The sequence below is a fragment of the Perognathus longimembris genome, chromosome 10 (assembly GCF_023159225.1).
Source record: "Perognathus longimembris pacificus isolate PPM17 chromosome 10, ASM2315922v1, whole genome shotgun sequence".
Taxonomy (NCBI): domain Eukaryota; kingdom Metazoa; phylum Chordata; class Mammalia; order Rodentia; family Heteromyidae; genus Perognathus; species Perognathus longimembris.
The window spans coordinates 36636412-36655699 of record NC_063170.1 but is presented as its reverse complement, the minus strand read 5'-3'; the positions used below and the strand labels follow the sequence as shown (position 1 = coordinate 36655699).

The 19288-nt window shown below is 43.4% G+C and overlaps 1 protein-coding gene and 1 long non-coding RNA gene across 5 annotated transcripts in view; one reads left to right on the top strand and one right to left on the bottom strand.

The window, feature by feature from the left end:
• Positions 1 to 1043: 1043 nt before the first annotated feature.
• Positions 1044 to 18420, bottom strand: LOC125358586. The gene is made up of 3 exons (XR_007212336.1): positions 17187 to 18420; positions 9592 to 9598; positions 1044 to 1054 (listed from the first exon to the last, which is right to left on the bottom strand). It is a non-coding gene; the product is annotated as an uncharacterized LOC125358586 (long non-coding RNA).
• Positions 7254 to 19288, top strand: part of Cacna1d (calcium voltage-gated channel subunit alpha1 D) — a 329930-nt gene continuing 317895 nt past the window's right edge. For 3 of the 4 annotated variants that reach the window (XM_048355818.1, XM_048355817.1, XM_048355821.1), the window contains exons 1-3: positions 7254 to 7712; positions 9676 to 9985; positions 13430 to 13535. In XM_048355818.1, the coding sequence (XP_048211775.1) occupies positions 7646 to 7712; positions 9676 to 9985; positions 13430 to 13535 (483 nt within the window). In that variant the 5' untranslated portion in view covers positions 7254 to 7645. Of the gene's footprint in view, positions 7713 to 8434; positions 8529 to 9675; positions 9986 to 13429; positions 13536 to 19288 lie in introns of those variants that run through there. The other variant, XM_048355819.1, reaches the window with a different exon arrangement.

Genomic DNA, 19288 nt, shown 5'->3' with positions numbered 1-19288 from the left:
TAGTAGTACTGATTGAATGCAGAAGAAGATAGGAGAATCTGTCTTCTTTTCAGCCAGACAGTAAGGAGGTTGCAGAAAATATAAATTTACCATTCTTGCTATTTTGTTCTGAGAATTACTTTTCATAAAATAGACTATGTTAACATGTAATATACTTTTTGCTATTTAAAAGTGAATTATAAAAGCTTTGTTCAATTTTCTCAATTTGAATATGGTAAACACCAATAGACAAATTCTACAGAGTGAAAGCTCTTTGGTGTCTACTACAATTGTTAAAGCAGTCTAAAGGGGTTCTATTTATATATTTTATTTATTGCCAAAGTGATATACAGAGGGGTTACAGTTTCATACATAAGGCAGTGAGTAAGTACATTTCTTATCAAACTTGTTACCTCCTTCCTCATTTTCTCCCCCCTTCCCCTTCCCAATTCCCCCTCCTCCTCCATTAGTTATACAGTTGAATTATGGCATATAGTTTTGCAAGTATTGCTGTTGCATTGATTCACCTTTTACCTTTGTCTCTCCATTTTGATGTACTGAAATCAGTAACAGTGACATCAGGGGTAAAACCCTGGGTAAAAAGACAAAAGAAAGTGGCATAATTTCACATGGTACATTGAAAATAACCATGACAATGGTAAACCACTTATTTCCATAACTTGGAGTTCATTTCACTTAGCATCATCTTATGTGTTCATATGGACATAGCTATTAAGCTACTGTGATCTTCTGCTAGGACTATCCTAGACATGTACTAATTATTACCAATGAGGGAAACCATATAGCCTATGTTTCTTCGGGTCTGGCTCACTTCACTTACTATGATTTTTTTTCCAAGTCCTTCTATTTCCTTACAAATGGCGCAATGTCATTCTTTCTGATTCCATTGCGTATATATACCACATTTTATTGATCCATTCATATACTTAGGGGCATCTGGGTTAGTTCAATATTTTAGCAATGGCAAATTGTGCTGTGATGAACATAGCTATGCTGGTGGATTTAGTGTGGTCCTGCTTGTAATCTTTTGGGTAGATGCCCAAAAGCTGGGCTGCTGGGTCATAGGGTAGCTCAATGTTTAGCCTTTTGAGGACCCTCCATACTGCTTTCCAGAGTGGTTGAACAAGTTTACACTTCCACAAACAGTGTAGTAGGGTTTGCTTTTGGCCACATCCAGGCCAATATCTGTTATTATTAGTTTTCTTGGCCATTCTTACTGGGGTGAGTTGGAATCTCAATTTTTTTTTGATTTGCATTTCTTTTATGGCTAGAGATGTTGAGCACTTCTTAATGCGCCTCTTGGCCATTTTCATTTCCTCTTCAGAAGTCTCTTTTTAGGTCTTTAGCCCATTTATTAAGGGTGTAGTTGTTTTTTGAGGATTTGTTTTGGAGGAACTTAATTTTTGAATTCTATGTATATTTTAGCTATGAGGCCCTTGTCTGTTGTGTGGCCTGTGAAGATCTTCTCCCAATCTGAGGGCTTTCTATTTATCTTACAAGCTATGTCCTTTGCCATGCAGAATCTCTGCAGTTTGATACAATCCCATTAGTCCAACCTTTCTTTGATTTGCTGTGTTTCTGGGCCTTTATTAAGAAAGTTTCAACCTCTGCTTTTATCTCCAGGCCTTTTATCCATTTGGAATTGATTCTGGTGCAGGGTGATATATAAGGATTTAGCTTTGGTTTATTACAGGTGTTTAGCCAGTTTTGCCAGCATCCTTTGTTGAAGAGGCTATCTTTCTTTCACTCTATTTTTTAGCTCCTTTGTCAAAGACTAGGTATCCATAGGTCTGCTGGTTCATTTCTGGATGTTCAGTTCTATTCCATTGGCCTTCAAGCCTATTCTTGTGCCAATACCAAGCTGTTTTTTTTTTTTATTACTATAGCTTTGTAATAGAGTTTAAAGTTTTGTATTGATATTCCTCCAACACTGTTCTTCCTGCTTAGGATTGTTTTTGCTATTTGGGATCTTTTCTTGTCCCATATGTATTTTTGGACTGCTTCCTCTATTTCATTAAGGAATGGTGTTGGGATATTGATGGGTATGGCACTGAATTTGTAGATAGCCTTTGGTAGTGTTGCCATTTTCACGATGCTAATTCTCCCAATCCAGGAGCATAGGAGGTTTTTTCCATATCCTTAGTTCTGCTTTAATTTCCCTTCTCATCTTTTTAAAGTTTTCATCATAGTGGTCTTTCACTTCTTTGGTTAAAATTATTCCTAAGTGTTTTATGTTTTTTTGAGGCTATTGCAAAAGGAGTTGCTTTCCTGATTTCAGCCTCACTCTTTGCATTGTTGGCATACAGAAAAGCTGTTGATTTTTGAGGATTTATTTTATATCCTGCTACTTTGCCAAAGTTTTGGATCAGCTCAAGTAACTTGGGAGTAGAGTCTATGGGGTTCATTAAATACAAGATAAAGTGTTCTGAAAGAAAAAAAATCATAACTCAGATTGTAGGATAATACTCAGACTGGGAAGCCACATATTAGGGACTTTCCCCTCTCCTGCCAAGTCTGCCTTTACAACTGTATTCATCATCACTATCCTATGTCCCAGCCTAGCTGCTTATTTACTGATTTCTGCATGTGCTCAATAGCATTTATATACCATTCCTCTACTTAGAACACATGGCTTCAGCTCCTTCATCTTTTCTGGTGGCTCTTGGGTCAGAGTTATCATCTCAGTCCCAGGGTCAGGGGAGACATTTGTGATTCATTCAGACCAAACTGCTCAGTGTGTTTATGAATATATTCTGCACATAATCTCCAGGATCTGTTTGTTTTTCTTAATTAGAATTCCTGGTGAGAGAAGGACCAAATTATCTGTTTTATATTTTTACCATCCCTGGCTAAGTGTACTGCCATAAACTTTATGGGATTTTGGTAAATATTAGCTGACAACTTCTAGGGATATCTGTGAGCTTTTATGACTCCCTGCAAGTTAATCAGAATAGTTAGTGCCTGCTGTGAGCATAACATGTAGCAGTTGGAGTAGAGAGTAAAGGGGGATGATTCTTGCTTAAGGACCTGAACTGTGGTTGGAGAGACAGGGTTTATAGCCAATAAGCAACCAACCAAGGCACAAGAAACTACATCACTGAAGGAACAACTAAGTGCCTCTAGCACTTGAGGGGAGGGGTGGTGAGAATGGTGGCACATTTGCTTGTTGGTGGATGAAGCAATCACAGAAGGCTTCTTGGAGGAGGTAGGGACATCACAGAGCTCGTTATATAGGGAGGTTTGGCAGAGGTCAGAAGGCAGAGATTTCAGTTCAGGGAATAAACAGGAGCTAAGGCAGCATCAGAAATGAGCACAGCATGTTCACATCCTAATGAGGAGATTGCTGACCACACTGCAGGTGAATGGTGTGAAGGGAAAGGTTGAAAGCTAGTCAGAGGGGTTTAGGTTGGATAAGGAAGGAAAGGACAATTATTTTTTAGTGACATGGTGTTTTCTGCATTCAAGATGGATAATTTGTGAGAGAAAGACTAGAGATGGGACATTAGTTCCTGATTCAGGGGCATGAAGTTGCTGAAGCCCTGGAATGGGAACCAGCTGTTTTTATGAAAAGCACAGATAACCACATATAAAATACCCACTCTTTGCCTTTAAATGAGAGTATTTTGTATTACAAGGGTATGCCCACAATTGGAGTGTTGGCAACGGAATTGGTCTTTGCATATGTGGCCAATTTAGAAGTGAAATGTCTTACTCTAACTTTTCTTCATGTCTCATTGTCTCAACTACTAAGTAATTGTGTGTGGTTTTGGATAAGTTACTTAACTCCTGAGTATAATCATTTTGTCATTTTTAAATTGAGAGTACTCATAGCACTTACCTCATAGACTTATTAAGGGAATAAATGAATTAACACCTGTAAAGTGCCTATGTTAGAATTTGACATAGAAAATATTACCTAAGACTCATTTATGTAGTAATTATCAATATTTTGAATATTACATCCAGATCTGTATAGAATCAAGGCCGCGTTGAACAAACAAAAAAACTAGATGCATTGCAAAGGTGGGATTGTTTATAAAGATGGAAAGTAAAAAACTTTATTTTCATAAGCTTATTGTTTGTTTATAACCCAGATACCCAAAGTCACAATGTATGTCACTTCTCATCTAAAGCACCTCCCACTAACTCCTACTGAAAAGATTTAGTCTTTGATCCATTTATCCATCGTCCATCCATCCCTTTTCCATGTTCATTTTCCTATAGCCCATTCTGATATTGCCTCAAACACACACATCTCTGCTTCTTTCTAAACATATCCCACTATGCTCTCCATTTTCTCTTGCACCTTCATTATTACTTCTGAAGTGCATTTGTCTTTATTGTTGTCTTATTAAAGTAGTGTTGTTTTTTTCTTGGTTGTTTTTGTGTTCCAGTCCTGGGGCTTGAACTCAGAAACTGGTTGCTGTCCCCAAGCTGTTCACTTAAGGCTAGCACTCTACCATTTAAGTCATAGTTCCATTTTGTATTTTGGTGGTCTAGTGAAGAGTCTCAGGGACTTTGCTGCCTGGGCTGGTTTCGAACCACAATCCTTAGATCTCAGCTTCCTGAGTAGCTAGGATTATAGGCATAAGCTACTGGTGCCCATCATGTTTTGTTTTTAATTATGCTTTTTAGAGAAGTTCTACGTTTTTAGAAAAATCGTAGAGTTCCCGTATTTCCCTTCTCCAACAGCTTTATCTGTTATTACACTTTGTATTAGCATGGCAGAATTGCTAGCATTAATGAACTAGTATTGGTTATTAACTGAGGTTTACCTTCATGCTTGTTTTTGTGTTGAATGGCTTTTGGTAAATGCATAGTCATTACATCTGTCATTACAGTGTCAAACAGTACAATTCTAGTGCCCTAAAATATCCTTGTATTCCACTTTTTCCCTTCTGCCTCTGCATTAGTGTGAGCAAGTGTGTGTGACTTGTAGAGTTTGAATTCAGGACCTGGGTCAGTGAGCATTTTGCTCAAGGCTAGCAGCACTCTGCCACTTTGAGCCGTAGTTCTACTTCGAGTTTTCTAGAGGTTAATTGGAATAAGACACCCATGGGCTTTCCTGCCCATACTGTCTTTGAACTGTGATCCTAGGATCTCAGCCTCTTGAGTAGCTAGGATTAAAGATGTGAGCCACCAGCTCTGCATTAGTGCCCCCCCCCCCCTTTTTTTTTCTAATCCTGGGTCTTGGACTCAGGGCCTGAGCACTGTCCCTGGCTTCTTTTTGCTCAAGGCTAGCACGCTGCCACTTGAGCCACAGCACCACTTCTGGCCGTTTTCTATGTATGCTTTACTGAGGAATCGAACCCAGAGCTTCATGTATACGAGGCAAGCACTCTTGCCACTAGGCCATATTCCCAGCCCCTCTGCCTTTAAGAATCAGTTAAAATGCCTTCTCTTCTGTAAAACCTTCCCAGGGTCCGTCAACATTTGCATAATCTCTCGCGCTTGCATAATATGCTCCCCATAGTTGTTCTAGCTCCTGTGTTCTGCATGGTAGAACACTAGGTATAACACTCCGCTAGGTTGTCTGTCCTTGAGTAAGGGATTGACACAGATTTGTCCCGACAACACCTAGCTTAGACAATTGTCTTTAATATGTGTCTTGTGAATGCTGGCTGAGCAGAAGTGACTTCTGAACCAATAATAAGACAAGATTTTTGTGGAAAGGGTAAGGCTGTATGTATACTTGGGATTCGAAAAGTGATGGATTCTTGTGACTTTAGTGTGTACTTCATGGTAAGATAGTTCTTTTGAAGGAAACTAAGAAGTAGCCAGGTACAGGCGAGGTGGCCCAGATCTGCTTTACATTACTAGTAGGCCACTTGGCGATTTTCCAGCTTCTTTGAAAAAGAAAGAAGTGAAAAAAGGTCAAGAGCTTGGTTGTTTGCATCCTTCCAGGCCAGACACCCTTCTCAGGAAGAGCCCTGGAGAGCCTTCTGTCTGGGCCCTGCTCACTCTTCCCAGGTGTTCTCCAACAATTGAGGATCCCCAGGGTGTCTTCCCATAAACACTTATTTTCTCAATTCACGCTGAGCGTTTTCAAACGTCCTAAAAAACGCTGTAGGAGCAAACAGATCTGAACAAAGGCAAATAAATCGAATCCCGTGAAGTAACAAAGCAGGCGCCCTTCTTCAACAGCCAGCACAAAGCTAAATGAAAAATATCAGTCATCCACTAGATACTATATTTCCCCCTCTAGACAGGAGCTGCCCTTTGCAAACCTCCCCCACCCCATTTAGGAGAAGCTAAGGCATAAAATAAACCACTCAGCTCCGGACCCGAGTCCACAGCACGGGCTTTTTCTTTAAGTAATACTATTTGTATGAAGGACTGACCTCCACACATTAGTAGAGGTGGCGATGAGAGCCGAGGGCCGGAGGTGGCCAGCGCTGCCGCCCCCTCGCCGCCCCAGGGCGCCCCCGTGGGTGCCGGACCCCGATGGGTCGGGGGGGGGCACCCCGGAAGCTGTGTTAGAGCCCAGGGTAGTTACCGGGACAGCGAGTGCTCAGTACCTAGTAGGGCTCTTCGGCTTCCCGCTGGCTGCCACAGCTGGAGGGGCCAGGGGAGGATTAAGAAGATGCGGGCCTGGCTCGGGCGCACTGACGGGTCCAGGCAGAGCCGGCCTGGGGTGGCCCGCTAGCACCTGTGCTGCTTGGGGGCGTGGCGTCCTCCAGGTGTGCCCCAAGGAAGGACCCGGTCTGGAGCTTGGGGTGGAGTAGCGGTTAATCCGCACGCCACTGCCGCCCCAGCCCGCACGGAGGCCTCTGGCCTGTCACGGGGAACGCGGGGAGAGCGCGCTGCGGCGCCGAGGGGGTTAAGCAGGCGGCCCGCGGCCGAAGCGCGCTGAGCCCCCGGGAGCCCGCGCGCGGGTCGGTGGAGCCAGGCCGCGGCGGCGGCGCCAGGTCCCGCGCGGCGGCCACAGTGAGCGCGTGGGCCGGGCGGTGCGCGGCCGGCGGCCGACAGCTGGGGTGCGGCGCGGCCCGTGGGAGGCTCGGGCGGGCGGGGGGAGCGCGGGGGACGGCGGCGGCGGGCGCGCAGCGTCGCCAGGGCGAAGCCGGCGTGCGGCGCGGCGCGGCGCGGCGCGGCGGGCGCGGAGCGAGCGAGCAAGCGGGCGGGCAGGCGAGCGCCTCCGTCCCCGGATGTGAGCTCGGGCGGCCCGCGGTCCCGAGCCAGCAACGGCGGCGGCAGCGGGCACCCGGCACCTCGGCGGGCGGGCGGACGGGCGGGCGGCATGGGGGGCGCCCCGAGCGGCCCCGGGGGCCGGGCCGGCATCACCGCCGCGTCCCTCCGCTAGAGGAGGGACCAAGCCAATTCTCTTTTGCAGAAAAAAAAGATTTAAAAAATAAAAATAAATTACATGTATATATTATTAAGATAATATATACATCCGATTTTATTTTTTTAAAAAGTTTATTTTGCTCCATTTTTGAAAAAGAGGGAGCGTGGGTGGCAGGCGGTTTTTATAAATTATGCTTATTTTCTGTTATTTGTCCCTGTCCTTCCCCACCCCCTGCTGAAGCGAAAATAAGGGCAGGGACCTGGGCTCCTACCTATCTGTAAACCCCTTACCCACCCCACCCCGGCCCTCACGCCCGGTACAGTGCCCTGCACACAGTAAGCGCTCAATAAATGTTCCTGGATGATGATGATGATGATGATGAAAAAAATGCAGCATCAACGGCAGCATCAAGCGGACCACGCGAACGGTGAGCAGCCAGAGCCTGGGCAACCCGCTGCAGAATCTCCTCCTGGCCGTGGTCCTCTCCCTCCGGTCCCGCCTCGCCCCTTCCCCCACCCGGGGGCGCTGGGTGGGCTGAGGGGGGCGGGGGGGGGGAGAGAGGATGCTCGGCGCTGGGTGTCATCCGCGCGAAGAGGGGAGGCGCGCGGCAGCCGCTCGCTTCTCCCCTTCAGGCCCTGAATGTCAGAGTTGATTCTGCATTTGTGGGGTGGGGGCGGCCGTGGGGTGCGTGGAGTGCGAGGGGCGGCGTGGTGAGGTGATCCGGGTTCAGCGTCCTCGGGCTCAACTTTCCTCCTTGGCCCCCGGGGGGATGGCAGGGGGAGGGGTGTCGGTCTCCGGCCGAGCCCCTCGTCAGCCTCCTGGCGCCCGTCCCTCCTCCCCGGCTCCTCGGGTGACTGGGAGGAAGGTCCTTGGGGGCGGCCGGGGAAGGCTCGGACTACAGGGCTTCCCCGTGCGCGCCGGTGGGGGAAGCGCACACCCTTCCTCTACCCCTTCTCCCGCGGGGGAGGCCGGGTCCTGGAATCCGGGGGGGAAGAGGATGGAGTAAAGCGTGTATTCCCGCTCCCCGAGCCTCGGGTGCTCACGTCGGTAACCTAGCAATGCCCGGGGAGTTGCTGCCGCTGTGGGGCTCCGCTCCCCTCCTCGGCCCCGGCCGCGGGCACCACGTGCAGTTTCCATGCTGGAGGGGGCTGGGTCGAGGGAGGCTGGTGGAGCTTCTCTGGCCAGGCCCCCTCATGGGAAGGCGTTGGCACCCCCAACCCCAGCAGGCTCGAAGCCTTTCCGGGTGAGCGCTCCCTAAGGGAGCCGAGCGGGGCTCTTCCCTGGCTCTGGTTGTCTGCTGCCCCGCCTGGCTTTGCTCAGTTCCCAGGCTTGCTGGCCAGGAGACCTGGGCTTGCTTTGACTCTTTACTTCTCAATCATTGGCGTCGTGAAAACAAAAACAAAAACCCCATCCCTCTGTCTCTCTGCCACCTCTCTCACTTTGAGTTCTGCTTCAGCTGGAGACCGAGGTCCAATGTGAGCAGGTGCCTGGGCAACTGGCCTGGGGATGGCCTGACTCAAATAAGGGGGCCCTCACACCCAACAGACCGCTTTGAATTTCTGCCTTGCGTGCATGCCCCTGGGTGCCAGCCTATCCTGAGGTGATACTTGCTTAGGCCTTGAGGGCCCTTGTTGTAATGCAGCCTGTCGATTCTAGGTGTAGAGGTGCAGGCTGACTGGATGCTGGCTGTCCTGATACTGCTGCAATTTAAAATGCAAAAAAGCCTTAAAGATGTTTTCTGTTTTCTGGAGCTTGTGGAGGAAATGAGTCCCAAGCATCATGAATTTTCATATGCAGGAAGTGTCAGTGCATAATCTAGATATTTGTTAGGGGGCTTTTGGTATTGCCTGATAGTAGTGGAGGATTTTTTTTTCTATGCTGTAAAATAAATGCATTTGTGGCTGTGGAAAGATGTTGGAGTAACACCCTGAAAATGATTAAGACTATTGAATTATTGGCACTGCCTTTTTGTGTGTGATGATGGTGATTATTTTAGAGAAAAGCTGTTATACATATCTATTAAGTCATAAGCGGTATGTGGGATTTTAAAGTCAGGAAGACATAAAATAAAGGTGGGAATGACCTCAGTTTGTCACAGTACTAAAAGAGTCCTTTCAAAGATCCGGATATGGAAGAGAACTAAATGGGCTGGGTATGGTGCAGCAGTGATCCTGTAAGACTGACACTTGGAGTGGAACTCGGTGGACTTTTCTTGCTGCTTGATTATCTGACCAAACCTTGCTGCTAAAAAGTAGGATATGAGGTCCAAAATGGAAACACAGGAATTGTTTCCTTTGGTGGGAGACACTTTTGCTTTTTTTTTTCTTCTAGATACATTGGGTTCCTGGTTTTGTTTGTTTTAAAATCATTCTTTTTCTCCTTCTCTCCAGAGGTAAACTATGCAAGAGGCACCAGACTCCCTCTTTCTGGTGAAGGACCAACTTCTCAACCGAATAGCTCCAAGCAAACTGTCCTGTCTTGGCAAGCTGCAATCGATGCTGCTAGGCAGGCCAAGGCTGCCCAGACTATGAGCACCTCTGCACCCCCACCTGTAGGATCTCTCTCCCAAAGAAAACGTCAGCAATACGCCAAGAGCAAAAAACAGGGTAACTCGACCAACAGCAGACCTGCCCGCGCCCTTTTCTGTTTATCACTGAATAACCCCATCCGAAGAGCCTGCATTAGTATAGTGGAATGGAAGTATCCTTTTTATCCCAGAAGTCTTTCTCATTTCCTCTTTCACCATCTGTTCTTTTAAAGGATTTGCTTTCTGAAATGACACAAAGCTGTAGCAGTCTGAAATGTGAGCTATAGAAATATGTAAGGAGTTTCATGGTGTATGAAGCTTGTTAGATACTAGATGCCTAGTTTTCAACCTTTTTTTTTTCTGAGAGTGGTATGTATTGAACCTGTTGACAATGAAATATGCTGATATGAAAAGTAAAAAAGACTGAGACTGCTCTAAGACTGTACTGCATGGTAGTGACCTTCAGTGGAATCTTCTCATTCTAATGTTTACATCTACAACTAAGGCTGAGGTTGCTTCTAGCTTTTATATTTGGTGATTCCAGTTGCTCAGGTAGCTGCCCATGTGAACATTTGCTGCATAGGGAGCAATTTTTTTTTTTAGCTGTCCAATAGTATGGCTTCTTGGAATTTCCTTTTGATAAGTTCCAAAAAAACCCTTTGAAACATGAGCATAAGGAAGCCTATTCAGGGAAGGCTTGTGTGTGCCTCTTCGTGAGCCTTAGTGAGTTATAGAGCAGCCCTCTCACTGGAGGAATTTGCAGTTGCTGCTTTATAAAAAAATTCTGCTTATGTCCTTGGACTGAAGTTACATTTCTGGATGTCTCCTTTGTATTTTAAAAACTGAACTAAATGCTCCAGGATGGTTGTCATGTCCCAGGATTTGGAAAACTAGTGTGCTTCTCGGCCTGCTTATTTATCCCTTTCCCCAAAGCTGGAGGCCTCTGGAAAAGGTTGACTGAGGCTAGCTTTTTGAGTAAATGCCTTTCTAATTAATCAGATGATTTCCTTGGTCTGGGTAAAATAAAATGTTTTCTCTCCCTAGAAGGGTGTTTAGGGGCCGACAGGGTCCTTAGAGCCATTGTTACCCACAGACAAGAGTGTGAGAACAGAGCTTCCTCCCTGCATGTATGGAGAGGACTTGCTGTAGGATGTCGACAGCCAGCTAGAACTCTAATAGTGTAAGTACCCAATGAACTACTTCCACACCCTCTGTCTCAGCTGGTTATTTTCTCTGCTCATAGTCAGGAGTTAAACTTAGGCAACTGTCTAGAAAGATTTTTGGAGAGAGCAGCTGCATGGTAGATATGTTTTCCCGTGCCTTTTCTTTTTAGAACAGATGCTATGGTGTCTCTGGCATAGTTGGGGTTTATGTGTACATTTTTCTCCTTAAGTTCTTCTCTAGTCTGAGGACAACAATTGTGCCAGGAAGGAGCTTGCTAAATTAGGGTGTACCTCAGTGGTCTCACTAGAGTCATGGGCAGCGACTGCACTTGCCAGAAAGATGTCCTCCTTCTTTGGTTGGCCTGGTGTGATTCTGAGTAAGCAGAAACTTCTCAGTGGGGTTATTAATTTTATAGGTGGAGTGAGATGGGAGGCCTGATGCTGTTTTTGTTTGTGTACAGTAATTTGTACATAGCAATTTATGCATAAAGAGTACATTTCTAGATCCTGTTTCTAGCTTCCTCTCTTGAGTTGCCAGACACTAGTGTATAGAAATTGGGGTATCTGACTGTCCAGGCAGAAGCCTGCTTATAAGCAGGACAGTTTTGAGAATACATAGATATTAAATGATGCGTGGTCTATTTATTTTTTTTCAATGGCAGTGACCTTCTATTTCAGGGAGTAAGTTATAGAAATCCTTTTCAAACAGCTATGTCTGGCCCAGCGAAGACTGGGAGAGGAGAGTCTCTTGTTTATATAGCCAGGCAGAGCAGTGTCCTAGACACTGGCTAGTGAGAGATGTCCCCCCTTCTCCAAGAGAATTGTTAAAGTTAGACCTGCCAGTTTCTTGTGGCAGTGGGAAGGTGGCCTCTAGTGTCTGGAGATGGAAAGTAGAACAAAATAATAATAAAAATACACTATATATTTACCCTTCTAGAGCAGTGCTAGTATTTTCTCATACTTGCAGGTTTATCATGTATATCATCAGGGAAATTGCAAAGGAAGGATGATGATATGGATGAGGGGAGAGACTAAGTGTATTTTTATAAATTACTTTGGGGCAATTGACTTTTAAATTTTGGTGAGGATCTGCTGAGGTGAGAAATAACAAGAAAATTATGTTGTCTTCTTAAGGGAGACTGTCTGAAAGTTGGATCCTTGGATAAAATATTTTGTTACATTAGGTGAATTAAGAGAATCAAAATAATAAACTCATCAAAGTTAGGAATGAAATAATGTTATTTCTGTCTTTATTTAACAAATTATGAGTTAAAAGGGGCAGAGGCTTTAGGAAGTCTAAAAGTATCTCCAGTGAGGTTTGGGCTCTTTGTTTCTTGTATCAGCTTTGGAGTTCCCAAAGGGTATCAAGATGAATGAAGAACAGTCTGTTCATATCCTTGAATCTTAGTACCTTGAGAGATTTAGTTAAAGCATGGCCTTGCCTCTGTGGGTGAGTGTATAGGAGCACTGTTGTATAATCAAGCCTAAGAACTGCTGATTAGGTTGGTGTTCATAAAATTCTGTGTATGGGAAGGCTGAAAACCAAAAGAAGAAAAGCAGTCGTCTTGGCATATGTCAAATTTTGTATTGCCAGTTTTGACAATGTCACTTATTAACACCAGAATGTTTAAGCAAGTGTCTGTTGAAGGCTGATCTCAAAGTGATTCCTTCAGACCGCCCTCGAGATTTGAAACTCTTAATGTCCACTTTGAAAGTATTCTGGTGCTGATATCTTATGGCTTTTTAATTTAATTTGTTTATAAATTGAATACAGCAACAGCACATTATAAACTAAGCTCCAGTCTAGCTCTAATTTGAAACAGTGATAGCTATTGATTACTCTAGCAAAAGAGGGGGTTGAAGCCTGGCTTGCTTATCACAGTGTCTGAGGTATTGTATCATGCCATGACAGAGTAAAAAAAAAATGAATAAGGTACTAGTAGCTTTGTCTGCTCAAATACAGATGGCAAATTTACACTGACCCAGCCAGGAATAGCTACTGAGAAAACGGCTCTAACACATGGAATCAAGGATCTGCAGAAGAGATTTACCTCATGATGGCCACGTCTCTATAACAGCTGGAAATTTAGTAAGGCTGTAGGTACTTTGTAAATTCAAGAAGTAGAAACCTGGTTCACACACTGCTCTAACTGGTTGTTCAGCACTTTTAGGTTTTAATATACAATGTGCAGAAGAATGAGTGCAATGTGATCCTCTGGTTCTTGGAACAGAAGAAAGGATATGGAAAGGTCATTTGATAGGACAAAGTACTGTGAGATGACCAGCTATGATTACTTCTGCTGAAAATCTAGTAGATGCAATAGTCAGTTAAAACACCATTTGTGAATGTCATTGTCATTTGAAAAGCAACTCAGAGGCGGTATGAGTGAGAGTGTGATTAGAGGCATGGTTTATGTTTATATAATATATGTACCTTAACGGAATTTTTTTCAGACCATTTGACATATTTATATTATTGGCTATTTTTGCCAATTGTGTGGCCTTAGCTATTTACATCCCATTCCCTGAAGATGATTCTAATTCAACAAATCATAACTTGGTAAGTGTCTTAGAGTTCTTGCTTGTCCTGGTGTATGGTGATCACTTGATTCTGTACTTATACTGGCAGCTGTCTTTGAGGGTGGCTGAAGTTTATCGTCATGCAGCTTTATAGCTCTGTTATTTATTTATTTTGACCCACACTTACATTTACACTGAAGGAAAGTGTTTAAAATCATAGATCTTGTATAAATAGATGCGGAATTTTTTTCTGAATAATTATTTATTGTCAAAGTGATGTACAGAGGGGTTACAGTTTCATACATAAGGCAGTGGGGACACTTCTTGTACAATTTGTTACCTCCTCCCTCATGTGGAACTATTTAATGGAAGAGATTTATAGCAGATTTTAAGGTAACTTTTCTTTCTACATAAGCTTTTGTTATTTATTATTCATTTCCTGATAATATTAGCTTGCTTTAAAAAATAGTGCTATTTGGGAGTGCTGAGTACTTTGGTCAATTTTTCTGGTAAGTAAAGAATTATAGGTTTTATACATGAGCTATGAATTTTTATTGCATAGAGCATAACAAAACTAATAAGCTGTACATAATTTGAAGAATCAAACAGTATAGTATTAGAGTTTCTACACCAGGTCCTATGAAATGCCCCAAGATAAGTGAGTCTATAATTAAATATATCAGGATACTTCCGTGTACTTGCTGTCCTCTTAAAGATTTATAGTGAGCATTAGCTAAGTAAAAGCTCTGGGAAGTTTTGCAGTTAAAAAACAGGCTTCATTTTGTCTAACTCAGTTCCTAGAAGCAGTTGGTTATGGATTCTTTAAGGTGTTTTTCCTCCCTGAAGACTTTAATATCATGAAGCCAGTGTTCCATAGAACTTCTTGGGAAAAGTTCATGCAAGTTTTGTTGCTCTTTATTATTATTATTATTATTATTATTATTAAAGGTACTAAAGAGCACTAGACTGAGACTTGTAACTTGTCCCACTCAATTGACAGCTATCTGTATTTGGGGGCCTTTCTCATACACACACATCCTTTCTACATTGTCATTCATCTACATGACAATTAAGGGAGTGGGGTAAGAAGATCACTAGAATTTAAAAATATTTATTTTTACTTCTGACAGTCATAGTATTAATTGGCTGATTCAGAAGCTATTCCAGGATTTTTCTAGGGCTGAAACATCTTACTAGCAAGGGTCATTGTTATTGGAGGCATGCAGAATGGTAAATGAAATGCTGGATAGCTGGAAACTTTCTCTTGTAGTTATTTTCATTTGGTTTTGGTTTCTCATGTTAAAGCTGAGAAGGGCTAGATGTTCTTTATTGAGTAAGTGTTATAAAGGCAAACACGTTAGACTCTTCCCAGATATGGAGAGTTTTTCTGGTTTCTGAAGAGAGTGAAATTATGCTCTTGTGAATTTACCTTTCATTGTTTATGTACAAGATTTCTCATTACATTTTAAATATTGTGCATATTTCAGGAATAATATGATGTCGCTTGTGTTTGTATTTTGTTAGCATGATTTCTAGAGAATTTGTAAAAGCTTTTAGTTTTCGCTGCTGAAAATATGACTGTAAATGTAAGCTAGACACCTACAAACTGTTAATATATATTTATACTATGTTTACAATTGTGGATGTTTAATGGCTTTCAATTTGGTAGTAGACATGTGATGTTAGATGATGGTTGAAAGGAAAGGCAGAAGTAGTGAAAATCCTCCCATCAATGGAGATGGATCATTCTAGTCTAGGCCACAGATGGTGTTAGCCTTGTTACCAAATTTAACCATGAGGATGGTGACCCAGTTTGTTGCTTTTTTGCAGATCAAGAGAACATGATTAAACAAACTTAGAAAATAAATACCTTTCAGAAAGTCAGATTAATTTAGATCAATGGAATAATTAATGTAGATGCATCTGTAAGCCAATTAATATTCTGAATTTTCCCCCAGCATAATTCAAGGTACTGATACTTTTGGAGCATTTGGATCCCTCAGCTAAGAAGTGAGAAAATAAAATACAGGAAATAGTGGATCAATCTCTCTTCTTCCCCTTGCAGCTTCTTGAAGTGGATCCTTTTCTGTTAATTCTTAAACACTGGATTTATTCTGAAGTGAGATAGGCAGTGTGTTAGTTTGGCAGGCGGTTCTAAAAACCAGTGTATATTTTTTTGACCTCTTTACTGAGTATTCCAAAATTCGTGGCATTAAAGTTCCTGTCTTGCTTTTACTTGGATGGTCACATACTAGATGAATTTGTGTACTGCCTGATTCTCTCAATACTTCCTTTTCTAGGGAGGGAAGGGAGGATCTTTGTGGATATGCCCCAGACTCTGAGCGAAGTCCCATGCCATGTCTGTCCTCCCATCAGGGATTCCAGGGTTTTTGTTTGTTTGTTTTGTTTTGTTTTACATTTGACCCAGTTTTTACTAAAGTGATTGCTCTATTTTGGGGATTGGTTTAGAGGCAGCTGAACAAAGCTTATTTTTCTTCTATAGTAAATACCTTTCATTTAATGTGAATGACAAAACAAAGGGCAGGCTGACACGAGTTATACCGTTGTGTGTATCAGGGAGCCCGTGGTTTTCTTTGCCTGATAGCTCACTGGGAAATGTGTCTGACAAGCTCTTAGGGTGGAATTCAGGCCCAGCTCTTTGGCCAGTGTTCCCGGCTGTTTCAGGTCATTTGAAGTGAAATTAAGACTTTTGTTGGATATGGAACGTGGCCTTCCCAAGGGGTTTAATGTGTGTTTGGTCTGGGTAGTGTGTTACTAAGCCATCTTTGGTAATTTGGTGACTACCTTAAGGGCAGCAAGTTTTCCCAGAGTTAGATTGTTTTAAAAATATAAAATCTTAAGTTTCTCTGCAGCATTCATTTGTGGACTTGTGGGGACTAGTGGAGGCTGAAGCCATGGAAACGGCTCGCTCTGTTCCCACAGCAGTAGCCCTCCTCGCTCAGTCAGCCACTGCGTTTCCTCAGTTCTCCTTGCAGAAAGAGCGGATCATTTATTTTGCTGTTGACATCGAGGTGGGAGCTCTTCTGTGTCAGGTGTCAGATGATTATAATTTATGCTTCCCTGTGATGAAAAACACCTCATGCACGGATCTTCATTTTCTCCTAAGCAAACTGTACAGTGGGACAATTTTTAGTCTAGGCAACCTGCCTCCGGTACTCTCCCTCCCTAGCCTGCCTCCCTTTTCTGTGGCACTGAACTGCCTCAAACTAGATATGTCCAAAATGGGGATCTCCATCTGCCAAGTCAGAGCTTGCTTGCTATCTGCTGATAATTGTACCTCCCCCCCTAAGCCTGCAGGCAGCGACTGACGGACAGGGCCTCTCTGTGGCCTAACATCACTACCCCTCATCTAACAAGGGTCTGGTTCATATCAGGTGCTCAGTAAATGCTTGTTAAACTAAACAGAAAGCTTTTTTCCCCCCAACTCTTTGACTCCTTTCCTGCCCTCCCTGCCCCCTTTAAAAAAAAATCTTGTTGAGGCCTGTATGTTTGTATTTTTAGCTTGTTGACTTTGGCCTCTGTAACAATCCTATCCATCTTCCCCTTTCTCTCCATTTACACCAGTGTCAGATGACTTGCTGGAGTGATCTTGAAGGTTTCAGTAGCTCTTCATTGCCCACTGAGGAGTGGGAAGGCCCCACAGTGAGGTTGCAGCTTGGTCTAGTCTGACTATTTTTTGCTTTATCCTTCATGTCTCTTGTTCATAGTTTTCCTTTTCGACCTGGCATCCAAAGTTCCTAAATACCCCTTCTTTTATTTGTCTTCCTCCTGGCTTTTCTTGCACTTCATGTGAATGTCTTATCCCTACTACTCCTTCTCCAGAAGCCATTATCCTGACAGATGCTTAAGAATAATTTCATTATTTTTTCTGTGATGGAACAAACCGGTTTCATTTTTGGTCATACTGGGGTTTGAACTCAGGGCTTTACATTTGCTAAGAGGCCTTGTACCATACCTCCAGCCATTTTCGTTCCCATTATTTTTCAAGTAGGATATTGTGTTGTTTCCCCCTCCCATGGTGATTCTCCTACTTACACTTTCTGAGTAGCTGGGATGACAAGTAAACATCACTATGTCCAGCATTTTGATTAATATGAAATATTACAAACTTTTCCCCAGTGCTGGCCTTGAGTAGTGATTGGCTTGATCCCAGACTCTGAAAGCAGCTAGTTTTACAGGTATGAGTTCTCATACCCAGCTCCAAAGGAACATCTTGTGCAGCACCTTGTGTATAAAATGCTCTCTACCTGTATATAAGTAACACATATGTAAGTAGCTGCACATCTTTATTTTATTACTCATCATTAGAATAAATTCAGAGGGAACCATTTCTGATTCCTTGACCTCTCTGGCACAGTAGTACATGTTTAGTAAGTAAGTATTGATAACTGCCAAAGGAACAAGCCTCTTGAGAGAAGCATATCTCCCTTTCCTTCCTCAAGCCATCATTGAGGATCTTCTTGGGTGATAGGTCCCTGTGGCCCCTTGGAGGTCCATGTACATAGGTTGGTGGAAGTTTTTCATGTTCTTGAAAAGCTTAGTGTCTGTAACTCTGTCCACCTCTTCCTGAAGGGGCCCTTAGAGCTGGGTTCAGCCAAGAGATCTTGTGCATTTTGGGCTCTGGTTCTAGGACTCAGAGTAGCAGAGACAGTGGGCATCTCTAGGAAGCTGTGCTGGGCTGTGCATGCTTGTCGATGAGACTGGGTATGTTGCAGTGGCAGGGAATGCTGTGGGACAGGCTGGTATGATTGCTTTCACTCTGCCGTGGACGAGAGCCTTGGCTACTATGTTATCTGGGCTTACATGGCAATCTTATTGGATCTTCATGGTCATATAGGTTAGATTCTTGTCAATTTTCAGAGTGGAGTGAATTGTAATAGGGCACCTGAAACACAAATTTGTAACCCGGATCATTGGGCTTTGCTGAAAAGAAACTCGTACCTTTCGTACGAGTTCAGCCCTTCATCTTGTGAGAAAAGCCATCTTTTCTATTTAAGTGGGCTGCTTAAACATTTTTGCTTTGGCCTGATGGCTTAGTTTTTGCTGATGTTCCTCCTAAGACAGTATCAGCAAGTAAGGAAAGTAGAAGAGGGTATGCTTAATTAAGACACACCTTAGATTGTTCAAAAAAGTAGCAGAGGGTGTGAGTAATTAAGATATCCTCCCCTTTTCAAACTAGTCAATCATGAGCAGATTGTGAACTTGAGCTCAGCCAATTCCAGCAGAGGGGCAGGGCCTGCTGTGTTAGGGATAAAAAGGGAGCAGCACACCCATTTTGTGTGCTTGCTTGTCAGATTTTTGGCTGATGGCACACACCCTACTGCAGAAGGAAACTTTGCCTTGCCAAATTCCTTTCAAGTTGGAGTCCTTATTTGGAGGTGGCATCCCAGGTCAATTTCTAACCATCTATAGTATATCTTTGTTTTATTGTTTCTATTTGTTGCACTTTTTTTCTTTTTTCTTTCTGGCAGTACTATACTGTGGTTTGAACTCAGGATCTTAACACCTGCTCAACAGGTGCCACTTGAGATACCTCTCCAGCCCTTTTTGCTCTGTTACAGTTGAGACAGGGTCTCACTTCTTACCTGGGCCAACCTGGACTGAGAATCTCCTATTAACATTTCCTCCTGTAGCTGGGATGATAGTATGCACTGCCATAGTCAGTTTTTTTCTGTTGAGATGGAGGCGGGGGTGTCTTTTTTTTCACAGGCTGTCTTTGAACTGTAATCCTCCCCATATAAGCCTAGATAGAGTTGCTATCATGTAGTTTAT